Source organism: Hyla sarda, chromosome 1 (genome assembly GCF_029499605.1).
Source record: "Hyla sarda isolate aHylSar1 chromosome 1, aHylSar1.hap1, whole genome shotgun sequence".
Classification (NCBI taxonomy): domain Eukaryota; kingdom Metazoa; phylum Chordata; class Amphibia; order Anura; family Hylidae; genus Hyla; species Hyla sarda.
Window position 1 is genome coordinate 406,747,797 of NC_079189.1, and position 17,046 is coordinate 406,764,842.

General features: G+C 41.2%; 1 protein-coding gene across 4 annotated transcripts in view; it reads right to left on the reverse strand.

Annotated features, from left to right (window-relative positions):
• The window catches only part of TEP1 (telomerase associated protein 1), a 148,718-nt gene that overhangs the window by 63,911 nt on the left and 67,761 nt on the right, over positions 1–17,046 (reverse strand). For all 4 annotated transcript variants that reach the window (XM_056528586.1, XM_056528585.1, XM_056528584.1 and 1 more), the window contains exons 5-16: positions 14,621–14,755; positions 14,329–14,490; positions 13,781–13,945; positions 12,377–12,448; positions 12,158–12,279; positions 11,829–11,986; positions 11,639–11,748; positions 11,458–11,548; positions 5,573–5,744; positions 5,293–5,494; positions 1,899–2,051; positions 426–512 (exon numbers count right to left, since the gene is read on the reverse strand). In XM_056528586.1, the coding sequence (XP_056384561.1) occupies positions 426–512; positions 1,899–2,051; positions 5,293–5,494; positions 5,573–5,744; positions 11,458–11,548; positions 11,639–11,748; positions 11,829–11,986; positions 12,158–12,279; positions 12,377–12,448; positions 13,781–13,945; positions 14,329–14,490; positions 14,621–14,755 (1,629 nt within the window). The remainder of the gene's footprint in view (positions 1–425; positions 513–1,898; positions 2,052–5,292; positions 5,495–5,572; positions 5,745–11,457; positions 11,549–11,638; positions 11,749–11,828; positions 11,987–12,157; positions 12,280–12,376; positions 12,449–13,780; positions 13,946–14,328; positions 14,491–14,620; positions 14,756–17,046) is intronic.

A 17,046-nucleotide genomic window follows, 5' to 3' on the forward strand; every position in this document is an offset into this window, starting at 1 on the left:
TGGATTTAGGGTCCAAAGCCCTATACAGCAATGTCCTTAACTTATACCCTAAAAACTAGCTGATCGGTTCACTTTAAATCGTGCAGAATTTCATTAATGGAGTACTTCAGCTATAGAACAGGATAGGCATAAGTGTCTGATCGCTGGGGGTTCGAACGCTGGGACTCCCCCGCGATCTCCTGTACAGGGCCCCAGCTCTGCCGCAGCTCTCCCCGTACAGAATGCATTTGTGCATCCCTGCCTCTCCCATAGAGCTGAATGGAGGGGGCGTGTCTGACGACACAAGCATTAGCCGTGCAGAGCCGCTACAATGCCGGGTCACCGTACGGGGGAATCGCAGGGGTCCCAGCAATCTGACCCCCCGCTAACAGGGATAGGGGATAAGTGTTTTATGGCTGCAGTAATCCTTTAAACTAGAACCTTACCTTAGTACGTTTCATAAGAAGTTCTGAGAAGTATTCAGCCAAGGGATTTCTTTCTTCAAAGGGCAGTACTGCAAGTTTTTCTAATTCCTTAAGGAAAAGTATGCCATGGTTATCTAAGTAAAGGAAAACTCGACAAGATACTTTTGAACTTCAATGATGCAGGCAGGTGTTGCGAGTGAATATTTTCTCTAGCCTCTGATTCTAAATCCTATAATCGCAGGGTGGATCCTTTAACAATGTCTCCAGTCCTGGGAACCCCATTAGATTAAAAAAGCTTGATGTGGGCAATGTAATTTGGTACATTTTGTGTAATTAAAACTGCCATAAAGCAGAAAGTGCAAGCTTAAGAAAATGTTTGAAAAAGTCGCAAACCATAAATTCCCCCATCATGAGGAAAATATCCTACTGAGTTGTTGCACTTTTTAGAAACTCACACGGGGGAGGGAATGGGCAAAATGGAAAAACCTATACTCACGTGGGGGGCTGAGGGGCAAGTATGCAGGGTTATGTTACACCCTAAAATTTATTGTAATTGTATAATTAGGCCATTATTTTGTTACACAGATTTTGCATCAAAAGGCTGTGTCCACTGTTTTTAATATTTTTTTTCATTCATTTATACCTTTTCCTATATCCTAAATGGAAAACATTAAAAGGGGTACTCCCCTGGTTAGCGTTCAGAAGTAAAAGTTCCGAACGCTGTTTTCGCACTGCGGGGGTCAGCCACACCCCTCATGACATCACAACCCCGCCCCCTCAATGTGCAAGTCTATGGAAGGGGGCGTGATGGCTGCCACACCCCCTCCCATTGACTTACATTGAGGGGGCATGGTCGTGATGTCATGAGGGGCGTGGCTGATTCCCGCAGAACAAAAACAGCGTTCAACTTCGTTTACTTCCGAACGCTAGCTAGTGGAGTACCCCCTTTAAAGGGGTAGTCCAGTGGTGAAAAACTTATCCCCTATCCTAAGGTTAGGGGATAAGTTTGAGATCGCGGGGGGTCCGACCGCTGGGGCCCCCTGCGATCTCTCTGTACAGAGCCCCGGCTCTCCGGCCAGATAGCGTGTCGACCCCCGCACGAAGCGGCGGCCGACACGCCCCCTCAATACATCTCAATGGCAGAGCCGGAGATTGCCGAAGGCAGCGCTTTGGCTCTGCCATAGAGTTGTATTGAGGGGGCGTGTCAGCCGCCGCTTCGTGCGGAGGTCGACACGCCCCCTTCCCACGGGCTGTCGGGGCTTCGTACAGGAGATCGCAGGGGGCTCCAGCAGTCGGACCCCCGCGATCTGCAACTTATCCCCTATCCTTAAGATAGGGGATAAGTTGTTCACCACTGAGTCCCCACTGGACTACTCCTTTAAGTAACTTTCTACTTTTTTTCTTTTTTTTCCAAACAAAGAAAACTATACAATATAAATCACTGAAGCATTGAAAAAGTTACTTCATACTCTGAATGTTTAAGTCTTATTTTACCTCAGCTTGTTGCTTTACTTCGATCACACGTTCAAGAAGGGGACTTGATGAGTGGTCAACAACGGCATAGTGGTTTTCATTGTACAGGAAAATCTGTGCATTTTCGGCTGTGTCCTTCACCATGAGGCTCAAGAGTATACCTACCTCCTGGAGCTATGAAGAGAAAGAAGCATATATGTCTATCACACATTACTTTTTCTAGAACAAATTATAAACATGCAAATAGTTATTTTATCCCAAAACAGCACTCATATAGTACTGTCCACAATAGCATTACTATTACATTACTATTACTTACCATTTGTCTAGTAAGAGAAGTAACACCATAATATAAATGTCACAGTATTTATTAGATCAGTGTTCATTGATAGTAAAATCCACTTTCTAAAATTTCTTGTGTTGAGTAGTCATGTTTATTGCATTGGTTTCCAACTTTCATTGTTTAGTGCTGTGTGTGAATAAATGTATTATGAAGGGAGGCTGCATCTTTCCATACCTTTTAGGTCAGAAGAACAGTATTCCAACAAGGTTTTCTAAGTGACTTTAAAAGGGGTACTCCACCCCTAGGCATCCAAAGGATAGGGAATAAGATGTCTGATCGCAGGGTCCTGCCGCTGGGGACCCCCGCAATCTCGCCTGCGGTATCCCAGACATCTGGTGTGTGGAGCCAACTTTGATCCATGCCGGATGACTGGCGATGCGGGGCGGAGGCTGGTGACGTCCCAGTCACTCCCTACTCGTGACGTCACAGCCATTCCCCCTCAATGCAAGTCTATGGGAGGGGGCATAGCCGTGACATCACGAGCGGGGTGTGACTGAAGTCACAGCCTCTGGCGCTGCACCAGACAGTCTAAAAGAACACCGGGTGCAGCAGGAAGATGGCAGAGGTCCCCAGCAGCGGGACCCCCGTGATCAGATATCTTATTCCCTATCCTTTGAATAGTGGATAAGATGTCTAGGGGCGGAGTACGCCTATAACGGCCACCTGTTGTGACAGCTATAATACAGTTTCCAGTTACACTTGTCATTGCCCACCCCTCCCGAGCATGACTGACTGATATACATTGATATACATCCAATCAGTCAAGGGAGGAAGTGGTGGGGGAGGAAGGAGACTCAACACAGCCTCTGACACTTGAGCTCTGAGCATGATCTACAGCTGACAGATTTCCATTAGGGTACATCCACACACACCGGATCCGCTGCGGATTTGAATTTGTAAAATCTATGTATTTTTGATTGGCATGTTAATAAAGCAATTGCCTCGTAAAATCCCAAACTGCATTTTTTCTCAACTGCGGATACTCATTTTCTGCTGATCCGGTGTGCGTGAATACACTCTTATGCAAAGTAAACCCAAAAGGAAATAAATATTAATATTAAGTAATTTTTTGAGTGCTTCAATAAAAAAGTACTATTTACAATTATGTTTACATATATATTTGTTCATGTACAATCTAATGGGGGGGGGGGGGGGATAAGCACCTGGCTAATGGACCATCTACCTAATAGGAAGACCTAGCTTATGGGGCTGTTTACTTAAAGGGCAGAAACCTTGCTAATGGGGCCATCTACCAAATGTGGGAGGAAAACCTGGCTAGTGGGGGAGGAACCTATCTAATGGGGAAACCGGTTAAATGGGGGAGTCAACCTAACTACCCTCCTAATCCACCTATACCCCTACCCTCTAACTCCTTTACCTACCCAGTCTTACTGTGCAGGTCACCTATGGGTAGGGGCGGTAAGGGGAAAATACAGACAAGTCATGGTTGGAAAAAGTCTTCATGATGCTCTGAAATGATGGTCATGATGGAAAAAGAACAACTCCAAGAAGATGTCACCTGTGAGTCACTGGATGTAACCTCTTATACAGTCTGCAGAGCCTGTGTAGAGTAGGGGTCACCACTCTATTGTCACTGTATATGGGATACTTGCCTGTGTACAGTGGTTTTTATTCAGTATCAATATGATAGTATTATCCAGTCACTATGTGGGGGTAATGGTAGTGGTTCAATTATTTGTCCCTAAAATAGTGGTGTTAATGGTGATATTGGTCCATGCATAGTGTTTTTTTCATTTATTAGCATTATGATGGTACTATTTAGCTACTGCAGTGTTAATCTGTAGTCCAGGTCCTTGCTTACAGTCATGGGCCTGTTTGTGGCTTGTTTACATTCAAAGGCCTGGTTGGAGACACAAAAAATTGCCTTGCCAGGGGTGCTGGCAACCCATGGTACGCCAAGGTTATGGGTTTCTCTTGTTTGACAAGCCACTTAGATTTTTTATGAAAAAGCTGAGACTCTCATGAAATTTTAAAAGGTCTGCCACTGTTCTTTACCTCCTGGATCCTCTTCAGATGAACACATGAATGTTGCAGCTGTTGCTTAGTTTTTTCCATTATGTGGCCCGAAAACCCATTTAACCCCTTAACCCCTTAAGGACCGGGGGGTTTTCCGTTTTTGCATTTTCGTTTTTTGCTCCTTGCCTTTAAAAAATCATAACTCTTTCAATTTTGCACCTAAAAATCCATATGATTGCTTATTTTTTGCGCCACCAATTCTACTTTGTAATGACGTCAGTCATTTTACCCAATAATCTATGGTGAAACGGAAAAAAAAATAATTGTGAGACAAAAATTTTTTTTTAAACGCAGTTTTGAAACCTTTGGGGGCTTCCGTTTCTACGTAGTACATTTTTCGGTAAAAATGACACCTTATCTTTATTCTGTAGGTCCATACGATTAAAATGATACCCTACTTATATAGGTTTGATTTTGTCGCACTTCTGGAAAAAATCATAACTACATGCAGGAAAATTAATACGTTTAAAATTGTCATCTTCTGACCCCTATAACTTTTTAATTTTTCCGTGTATGGGGCGGTATGAGGGCTCATTTTTTGCGCCGTGATCTGAAGTTATTAACGGTACCATTTTTGCATTGATAGGACTTATTGATTGCTTTTTATTCATTTTTAAATTATATAAAAAGTGACCAAAAATGCACTATTTTGGACTTTGGAATTTTTCTGCGCGCACGCCATTGACCGAGCGGTTTAATTATGAGATATTATGATATATTTTTATAATTCTGACATTTCCGCGCGCGGTGATACCACATATGTTTATTTTTATTTTTATTTACACTTTTTTTTATGGGAAAAGGGGGGGATTCAAACTTTTAATAGGGGAGAGGTTAAATGATATTCATTCACTTTCTTTTTTTTGCAGTGTTATAGCTCCCATAGGGACCTATAACACTGCACACACTGATCTTTTACATTGATCAGTGGTTTCTCATAAGAAACCAGTGATCGATGATTCTGCCGCTTGACTGCTCATGCACACCTATGAAAGATTACTACATTGTAAAACAAATAGTGGTCATATCACTTACGGAGGGTGCTTTTCTACGTGCTTCAGTGCTAATGCCTAGTTCTTCAGCTCCATGACATGAATCAGACATAGAGTAATCCACACACATTAGGATTACAGTACGTCCAGGTATTGGCGGAATATTGTAACGTGCTGATATCTGAATGGCTTCCTCCAGTGATTTCTTATACTTCTCCAAAACATCTTTATTAAATTTTACTTCCCTAAAGATAAACAAAGTTAAAGTCATGAACAGAAAGTATATGTTTCTATGCAATAGTCACCTGATGAAAAGTTCTTACCTGGCTTTCCTTATGGCTTCTTTCTCTGTTTTAAGAAAGCGATGGATAACTGGAAATGCCAAACATGCTCTCCTGTCACGCCGAGTGAAATATTTGATACTACGCTCAGGAATAACCTTTTGCTTCTTAAAAAATCGATTGATGAGGGTAAAATTGGAGGGGAATGGTTCCTCTGTAGACAAAGAAGATAAAGAAAAAGTTTAGATATTGTCTTCATGTTTTTGCTTTTACCTCCTCACCTTTTAAGAGCCATGGATCTTTTTCCATCCACAGAGCCATATAAGGGCTTGTTTTTTGTGCAACTAATTGTACTTTGTAACGACACCTTTCATTTTACCATAAAATACCCCTGCAATTGTGCTGCAGGTATTCCGATCAGTATTGAAGGGTTAATAGTGGGAATCAGCATAATCGATCATGTCCGCCATTAGCGGTGGGTCCCCAGCTGTTGATAGCAGCAAGGACCCGGGGTCTATGAAGGGAAAGAAGCTCCTGCATCCTCTCAGGATGTACAAGTACCAGGCAGCCAGGGTGTAGATACATCCTGCATCCTTTAAGGGTTAAAAGGGATCTGCCAGCTTGTTTTGGGACACTGATGCCCTAGCATATCTTTATGCAGATAGGGTTTAGCGTCCCAAAACTGACTATTAATCCTATCCTGCTATCTTACAGTATATAACTTTACTCATCCCTGACTCGCGTCCCGTAGTATATGGCGCATGTACATTGCCAGCACACCTTGCTCAATATGCAGGTAACAATTTTCCCCTCTGCACGATCCATCTCCACCTGTCAGTTTTCCCTGTGCTCTACTCCAGAATCGTGACCAGATACATGGGCTTCAAAGTTTGTGAGCCTTTAAGAATCTTAAATTTGAGCTAAAACTACATCATATTTTACCCCAAGTTCTAAAAGTAGATAAAGAGAACAATTTCAAACAATATAGCTTTTCTGCTGGAATGCAGTCTTTTCTTTTCTCCAAAAGTAATGCTTATCAGTTAACAAAAAAGCTCTATTTTGGTCTCATCCATCCAAAACAATTGTTCAAATAGCCTTTTGGCTAGTTCAAGTGATCTTTAGCAAACTGCAGATGGTAGCAATGTTATTTTTCGTGAGCAGCACATTTCTCTATGCAATCCTGCCACCATTCTTGTTCAGTGTCCTCCTTATATTGGACTCAAGAACATAAAAGGAAAACTCCGACAAAAATTAACTTATTCCCCCAACTACAGGATAGGGGATAAGTAGCTGATGGCGTGGGGTTCAACGCTGGGACGGGACCCATCGCTCAGTGAGAAGCGAGTGCTTTAGGTAGCACGTGCTCCATTCATTTCTATTGTAGCTTGGAAAAAAAGACCTGAGTACAGCACTTGGGCATCATTAGCGCTCTCATAGAAATGAATGGAGCGCATGCAATCTACCGGAAGTCGGCACGTGCTTCTCACAGAGAGCTAGGGTCCAGTCCCGGAGATCGTGGGGGGTCCCAGCAGTCCAACCTCCACAATCAGCTACTTATCCCCTATTCTGTGCATAGGGTACAAGTTAACTTTTTCCAGAGTTCTCCTTTAACCCCTTAAAGGACTCAGCCCATTTCGGCCTTAAAGACCTGGCAATTAGCATTTTTGCACTTTTGTTTTTTCCTCCTCTCCTTCTAAAAATCATAATGTTTTCAATTTTGCACCTATAGACCCCTATAAGGGCTTGTTTTTGTGTCACCAAGTGCACTTTGTAATGACATCACTTATTTTAAAACAATCTGCGGCGAAACAAAAAAATGAAAAAAATAAAATATTTCTAACTTTTGGGGGCTTTCGTTTCTACGCAGTACACTTTTCTGTAAAAATGACACCTTATCTTTATTCTGTAGGTGTATACAATTACAAAGATACCCAATTCATGTAGGTTTTATTTTAATACTTAAAAAAAAAAAAATTATAACTACATGCACCAAAATTAGTATGTTTCAAATTGTCATCTTCTGACCCCTATAACTTTTATTTTTCTGCATACGGGGCTATAGGAGGGCTAATTTTTTGCGCCGTGGTCTGTAGTGAGCTTGTTTTTTGCGCGACCAATTGTCCTTTGTTACCTTTCCTTTTACTATAAAATGTACCGCAAAACCCAAAAAATTTATATTTGTGGGGGGAAATTGATAAGAAGACCGCAATTTTGCTACTTTTTAGGGGGTTGGTTTTTCACACAGTTCACTTTATGATAAAAAATGACATTCTTTTTATTCTGTAGGTCAATGCGATTAAAACGATACCCAATTTATATAGTTTTTCTATTATTATACTACCATATATACCAGAGTATAAGCCGACCCAAATATAAGCTAAGGCACCTAATTTTACCACAAAAAAAACTGGGAAAACTTATTGACTTAAGTATAAGCCTAGGGTGGGAAATGCAGCAGCTACTGGTACATTTTACACTCACCCAGCCCCCATATACACACTTACATAGCCCCCATATTCACACATACACAGCCACCATAAGCAAATACCATTAAATGGATAACTCCCATTGTAACAAAACAAAAAAAAAAAAAAAATTATATAATATATATATATATATATATATATATATATATATATATATACTGCCCGGGCTGCCATAAAATAAAGCCATGAATGGAGTTCACCTGCCTTCGCTCCCCCGGTGTCCCATAAATGGCTCCGTTCCTCCACCACTGTCTTCTTCCTGCTTCTTCCGTGGCTCAGTGCGTCACTCTGCCAGTCAGCAAATCACCGGCCGCAGCGATGTCCCACCTTGGCCAGCGATAGGCTGAGGTGACCAATGCCATGGCTCAGTGCATCACACTGTGGCTCAGCCTATTGGCGGCTGAGGCGGGACATCGCTGCGGCTGGCGATTTGCTGACCAACAACGTGACGCATTGAGCCATGGCAGAAGCAGAATAAAGATGCCGGCAGAGGAATGGAGCAATTTCCAGGACAACAGGTGAGCGAAGGCAGGTGAGTCCCCTTTATTGATTTATTTTGTGGCAGCCCAGTCAGTATATCTTTTACTCACTCGAGTATAAGTCAAGGGGGGCATTTTCAGCGCAAAACAAAATGTGCTAAAAAACTCGGCTTATATACGATACGGTATGTCTAAAATTGTCCTTTTCTGACCCCTATAAAACGTTCTTTATTTTTCCATATATGGGGATGTATGGGGCTAATTTTTTGAACAGTGATCTCTATTTTTTATTGGTTTAATTTTTGTTTTGATGGGACATTTTGATTGCTTTTTTTATAAAAATTATATTGGTATGTTTTTACATATATGCCAACGACCTTGCGGTTTAACTAACCTTATATTTTAAATAGTTTGGACAGTAACGCATGCGGCAATACCAAATATGTTTATGTTTTTTTTAATACATTATTTTATTTAAAAATGGGTGGTGATTTAAACTTTTATTAGAGAAGGGGCTTATTCACATTCATTAACTTTTATTTTATTTTTTTTAGATCCCATAGGGGGCTATACCCTACAATCTTCAGATTGCATACACTGATCAATGTTGCTCCATAGAACAATATTGATCAGTGTTATCGGTGCTCTGCTGCTCCAGCCTGCTCCATCAGAGCACCGATCAGACAGCGAGGAGGCAGGTAAGGCCCTCCTGCCGTCCTCTTATCTGATCGGGACATGGGGATTTCATCGCAATGGTCCTGATCAGCTCTGCTGAGCTGCCAGGATAGTTTTTTTTTTTTTTTTTAACATTTCAGACACCACATTCAACTTTGACCACAGCATCTAAAGGGTTAATGCCAGGCATCGGCCTAATCAGCGATGTCCGGAATTAACGCATATAAAGCACACTTGTGAGCATGCTTCAAACAGAGGTAAAAAGACCTTAAACGCCCTGCATCCTCAACTACCAGGACGCAAGGACGTACCCATATGCCCAGCCTCCTTAACAGGATAAGGGCCTTTCCAGCAATAAAAAAACATTTCTTCCAAAAACAGCATCACACCAGTCCAAAGATGGTGTGTGGTTTTACTACTTTGCTCCATTCTCTTTAATGGAACTGAGCTGCAAAACCACACATAACCTGCCTGACTAGGGTTTTATATTTTTTTTTTTGAAGAGTTCATCTCTGTTTTTGTACGCTGGATAAGCTCTTTAACATTAGCTTAGAAGTTACTATGGGTTTCTTTGTGACCTCGTGGACTATTATACACCTTACTCTTGGCGTGATCTTTGTTGGTCATTTTCAAAAAATCCCAACATATTTACTATGGTTGCCACAGAAAATGTGGTGTATTGGAGCTAAAGAAAACCCCACAGCTCAGAGCATGTGTAAAAAAAGCAAAACGTAGGGAAAAGTGCAAAATGTAGGGAAACCTTAGTAAATACTGTGGGAAAATATCTGTTGGGGAAAAAAAAAAAAACACAAAGAAAACTACACTCCACTATTAGTAAACCATGGCCAATCTGTATGAATGTGGATTAGTGGAGTCCAAACTCTCTAGAGTTGGTTTTGTAACCTTTACGAACATGATGGCATTTCCGATCAACATCTCTTCCTCAGAAATCTTTGTTCCTACAGTGAAACACTTCTAAAAATAGTATTTTGAAGATTAGACTTTGATAGATCCCTGTTCTTTAAATAGAACAGGCTGCCTATCTAATAATCCTAAAGCAGTGTCGACCTAATGAGTGCTTTATTTTTTTTTGTTTTTTTTATCATTTGTTGCATATAAAACACACACCACAAAGCATATTGCTGTAACACATAAGAGCATACGGCCTATATCTTATGGCCAATTACCAAAGATTGCAGCATTTTACCGTATTTAGTTTTTACAGCAATTTCAGTCATTTGTGGCAAAACACATACAGTAATTAGTTGAGGTACTGCTAATTACCTAATTTGAACACAGCCTAAAAGTTTACATACCTTAGCCACTTAATGATATGTGATATTGGATCATTTTACTCAAATAAAAGCTCCATTTGATATGGTTCTCGTTTTTTACTTTTAGGACGTGTGAAAATCTGATGTACGGTAGTTTTATGTCAAATTTATGCAGAAATATAGAAAACTCTGAAGTGTTCACAAACTTTCCAGCGCTGCTTCCCTATCTTTGTCTCACACTCACAATCCAGCACTTGGATGAAATATAACAATTGCTGTACGCTGTGGCAATGCTGTGTATCTGTACCTTTCTCTCTCTCTCTGGCTCTATCTCTCCACAGCTGTCTTCTCCTTTGCCTCCCCCTCCCCATTGACTTCTATGGTCAGCAGCTGTAATCTGATCCCTAAGTGAATTGATAATTCATTTTGATCCCTGCAGATGCATTTTTACTAGTGAATTGAAAGTGAGTAATACTTGCAGGAGCAGTGGGGATGGGGGAGGGGGGAAAAAGTTAAGAGATTTAAATTTTTCCCCCCTGCTCTTGTCTATGTGCAGTGTTTCATTTTGTAGCTCAGTCCTATTAAGCTAAATTCAGGTTAGGCTATGTACACACACACACAGTATGTTGGGCCATTTTTATAAGCCCAAAAAAACAGCCTGGGAACTGAGCATTAAACTGAACTATCAGAGGCAGCCCATGGACAAGTGTAATGTATTTCTCAAAAAATAAATAAATAAATAAACTCTTTGACCAACGGGATGCCACTACTTTGACTAATGTCATTATGTCATTATTAATTTACACTATGTTTAAACTGTTTTTGCCATTGTATGTTGAGTATGGTTTCAAGTTACAATGGTCCAGGAAAGACCATTGTATGTTGAAACTATTGTATGTTGAGGACACTGTAACATAACGGATTGCTGTATTTACTAAAACAGACATGTCAAGAGAGCTAACAGGTCATTTTTAAGATCATTACAATCCACATGTATTTAAAAGCCAACTGACCTGATCTAGTTAGCTGACCCTCTAGTTCTTTAATGACTTTGTATGCAGAGAGAAAGCGGAAAGGGAAAAGACGGCTTTTGATGACTGAATTCTACAAAAAAAAATTGTCAAATGATAACATTGATCAGAGATGGCCCAAACAAGTAAAAACTAGATAAAGTAGAGTGCAATCATTTCATACCTTGTTGGACAAACGTGCATTTACTTCCATATGGTGTTTCTTACTGATACCTGCTCTGATGAGATTTCTCAGATTCCTTAATAAAGCCATGAAAGGTACTTTATGATTGTCTGTCAAGCAAAACAAGAAGATGTTTGGCACAGTGACAATTTGTACACATATTTCTGTCCTTTTACTTTTTGTTACTCACCAAGCAAACCTTCCCATACAGGTCCTGTATTTCCTTTCTGACTCAATTCCCTTTCCCATGTTTCAGGTTGCTTTAATTTCATTCTCTGGCCAGATAGATGAGACTGCCAAGGACCTTCAAGACCACTGCGAGAGAATGAATTTAGGTCTTTGGGATACCTGAAAACAAAACAGTAAAAACAAGATCAGATAAAGATCATGGTGCAAATTTTATAAATTGTAAGGAGAATGGTGAGAAAGATAATGAAAGTAATACAAAAAACAAGGATAAAAAAAGATTCTGGAGAAACATAACAGAAAAGAAAGATGCACAAGGAAGGACATATTTACCTGCATCCAAGCAGGCTCATGATGTGATTAGCTGGCTTAGAAATATGTAATCTTTTTATCAGGCTCTTCATGGAGAACATGTCTTTAGTTTTCTTTCCAGTACTAGAAGTAGGAGGTTCCACCTGTGAGAAGATATTTTAGGACAATAAATATTACAACAGCAATAACCTGCTGACAGGTAGTAAACGTGATAATATCTCTCTAAAGTGAGGAGCTCACCTGCTCCTCTAGAGCTTTAAATAAAGTTTGCAGTTTACGAAAATTTCTACCACATCTCAAAACCTTTGAAACCTAAAAAACAAAAACAAAAATATTTTGAGAGGCGTATTCATACATAACAAAGTGTATAACAAAGTTAACAGTCTATTCACATAACACTTAAAGGGGTACTCCCCTCCTATACATTGAAAAAGGAACAGATGCTGGCACTGGTGTATATATTTAGTAGTGAACAACAGGGTACTTGACTGGTGCAGCGGTGAGACAGCAACTCCTGCAGTGGTAGAATTCACCTGGTGCACAACCCATGTATAGAGATACAAAGTAACAAAGTAAAAAGAAGAAAACACGGGGGCACTCCTGGTACTTCGGTCAAAGCAGGCTTTTTTATTCAGGTAGCAGCTGAACACATGTTCTGTCGGGGCGCCAGGGGCAAGCGTGTGGGACAATAGCTATTTCGTGCTGATCCCGGCACTTCCTCAGGTCACGCGAGAACACGTGAGTGCCCCCGTGTTTTCTTCTTTTTACTCCACTCCTAGACATGTTATCCCCTATGCAATGGATAGGGGATAACATGTCTGATCGCAGGGGTCCAGCTGCTGGGGACCCCCACGATCTCCACTGTGGCCCCTCAGTCATCCGGTGCATGGAGCGAACTCCGCTCCGAGCCGGATGACTGCCGACCACAGTCGCCATGCCCCCTCCATTCATGTCTATGGGAGGAGGCGTGACGGCTGTGTACTAGCCGTCACGCCCCCTCCCATAGACATGAATGAAGGTGGCGAGGCTTGACGTCACAATCATGGAAGCTCCAGGCTTCCGTGGCCGTAATACCGCAGTGCCGGTACGGAGATCGCGGGGTGTCCCAGCAGCGGGGTCTCTGGCAATCAGACATGTTGTCCCCTATCCGATAACATGTACTAGCCATAACGCTTCCTCCCATAGACAAGAATGGAGGGGGCTAGGCGACTGTGATCCCCCCGCCCCCCCCCCCCCCCCCAGTCATCGAAGCGGAGTTCGCTCTGTGTAGCGGATGACTGGGGGCCACAGCGGAGATAGCAGGGGTCCCCGTGATCAGACATGTTATCCCCTATCCTTTGGAAAGGGGATAACATGTCTAGAGGCAGAGTACTCCTTTAAAGCCTACGTTTTAAACATTTGAAAGACATCACTAAGCGTATGACCTAGATGTATCCAAGTCTATGTAATTCACCTGATAAACTTTTCTTGTGGTATTATTTAATACAGTTGCATAAGAAGTATACCAATATTTACCGCATCAGCTGCAATACGTACGGCCAATAAAACACAAATCTACCATAGAGCCCAAGCATTACGTGTACAAAGCCCAAGTCATAAGACTTTCTCACAATAAGAGCAAACATTTAGACAAAAGGCTCTTACTCGAACCATCTTTTCCTTCTTTTTCTGGGAGGCATGTTTCCCTCGTTGTTTACGGGTATTGTATTTTGCCAGCTGATATTCACTGAACTTTTGGAACTTGAGGGTCAATGCTGTACGGAGGCTTGAAGGCAGAGGAGCCATTTTATCTCCTTTCCCTGCTAAGCTCTGGATAGAAAATAAAAATGTAATGCGTATTGTATCCAAATTACTAGACAGGTTTGCATGATTAGATCGATCGATCGATAGATAGATGATTGAAAGCTTTAAATATGTTAAATAAGGTTCAAGAAGGAAGTGATTTAAATAAGAAACTAAAAACAAGAACAAGGAGGGGGATATCAAATCCAATGTCAGAAAATATTATTTTACTGAAAGAGAAGTAGATGCTTGGAAAAGACTTCCAGCAGATGTGGTTGGTAAATTCACACGGTAAGTAAATGTGAACATGCCTGGGATAAATATATATCTATCCTAAGATATACATAATAACAAATAAGGGCAGACTAAATAGACAATATATCAAGTTCATACAGATTTCAAAGTCAAACCTGATACATCCGTGGGACATCCATCCAGTCGCTAGGCAGCTGTACAGAGGAGCACAGGTATCTACGTAGATGTGGTCGACAGGGAGGAAGAAAAGCAGACAAGGCAAGTAGGAAATTTGCAGTTGTGCGTATATTGAGCTCCTGTCGTGTATAAAGAGCAACCTGCAGAGGACAAATAATTATCTTAGCTATAAAACAGAATTTCATCATTAATTCTCAGACACGTTGTTGCTTCACTACAACTTCTGACACATGATGCATTAACAGAAAATACTGACTGATACAGTCTCACCTTTAATATAAACTCTGGATCATACTGTGCAATATATTCACACAAAGACTTAATATCCTCCCGGGTAAGGTCTGAAGGATCAGAGAACTTGGGTGAATTCACCAGGGAGCAGCATGCAGAAGAAATTAAATTCATCTGCAAAATATAAAGTAAAGATTACAGATAAAAATGCAACAAAAAACATATAATGAAACGGTAACATTTATTGAAAGGGATTTTTAATTTCTTCAGCCTTAGAGCCCATGATGCCAAGTTATATCACTGTGTAATATGCTTCAATTATCTCTGGGCGCCGTTTAGTCCCATCTTCATGCACAGGACCCACACCTGATGGTGCTGTAATGCAAGTGCTAGTCAACACTAGATGAGACGGCACTAACTGTTTTAGCAGTAAAATCTTCTTTATTCCAACACGACAGGAACACATGCAGTATAATATGTGCATTTTCTTGAGAGGAGACAGTCTGGGATTGAGCGCCACTACATAAGAGAAGTTTTGGATAAGCATAAACTCCCATTCACACCTCGTATAATTTACAGCACAGGGGTGTGGAAATTTTATAAAAAAACTACTTGTCCACGGGACTAAAATGGAGCAAAATCTACTTGTCCGGGCCAATTTTCGCTTTTACGCTCTAATTTTTTCCTCCTCGCCCTATAATAGCCATAAATACCTACTATAATGATACCTTTAAATTTTTCAATAACATATTCTCTGAACCAAATATATATATATATATATATATATATATATTTTTTATTATTATTTTTTAAGGGAAGTGAAATTGAAATAGTAAAAGATAATTTAGCAGATTTGGTGGTTTTCTTTTCTACGCCATTTACCTTGTGGTTGAGGTAACAGGTTAGTTTTATACTTTAGGCCGCTTGATTACAGCAATACCAGATTTGTATAATTTACGTCATGTTTTACTAATTCTGAACTTTTTCTAATTTTTTTAATTGCCATTTTTTAACCCCTGTAGCTTTATTTTTTTTCCGCATACCAGGCTGTATGAGGGCTCATTTTTTGCGCCATAATCTGTTTTTTGTATCGGTACCATTTTGGTATTGATCTGACTTTTTAACCACTTTTTAACTTTTTTTTGGGGATATTATAAAAATTGCAAATCTGTGGTTTGGTATTTTTTTTTACATTTACCGCACAGGCTGCAGAGTATGGAGCGGGTAGGAGTCGGGAGCCCGCTCCATACAGACTGCAGATCGCCGCCGCTCTTGTCAGGCCCGGCCCTGCTTGCCCGAAGCCGGGCTAAGGGCCGAACAAATTCACCTGCCCGGCGCCCAAAACTGCTAGTCCCGGGCGTCGGGCGATAGGAATTCCACATCCCTGCAGCAGAGAAGCAGTGCCAGCGATTCTATTGTCCTCATATGTGATTTTGGGATGTCATTATTTTTGCTGTTGTTTAATGGAAAGCATTATTTTTGTAAATCCAACCACTCACTCACCCTGGAGACCCTGTTACTTCTGATTGTCTTTGGCTGTATGGAATACTTGGAAAGGTCAGAGACACCAGTAAAATGAAAAGAATAAATATTTAAAGGGAACCTGACACTCATTTCATGCTGCCTGGAGCACAAGAATATACAGACAGGCAAAATTGTTGGTACCCTTCCATTATAGAGAAAAAAAACACAATGCTCCCTGAAATAACTTGTAACTGGCAAAAGAAATAACGAATAAAAAACTTACTGAAAATTACCTGATGAAAATGAGTCATTGCTTATGAACTGTGGTTCAACAGAACCATTTTGAAAATCAAAATAATGAAACTGGCCTGGACAAAAATGATGGTCCGTCATCGATACAGGCGTATAAGTTTTAGAACGCAGGGAATCAGAGCACTGGGGCCCCCCACGATCTCCTGTATGGAGCCCCAGCTCTCCCCTGGAGCGGCATGTCACAACCCCCAGCCGAAGTGGGGGCCGCCACGCCGCTCCATATATTTCTATGAGAGAGACATTTGGCTATCTTTGGCTCTCCCATAGAGATATATGGAGGGGGCGTGGTTGCCCCCACTTCGGGCGAAGGTTGTGACGTGCAGATCCAGGGGAGAGCCAGTGCTCCATACAGGCGATCGCAGGGGGCCCCAGCACTCGGACCCCCCCCCCCATGATCCAAAGCTTATCCCCTATCTTGCGGATAAGGGATACATTTTTATCCATGGGATATCTCCTTAAATATTTTGTTGCACAACCTTTTGAGGCAGTAACTAAAATCAAGTGATTTCCGTATCTCTCAATGAGACTTCTGCACTTGTCTACCGGTATCTTGGCCCACTCCTCATAAGATACTGCTCTAGCTGTCTCAGCTTCTTCCACAGACATTCAATAGAATACAAATCAGGACACAACAGCTCTATACTCACAGAAGCAAAATGAAGCATACAAAGAAAAGAACACAGGGGGAG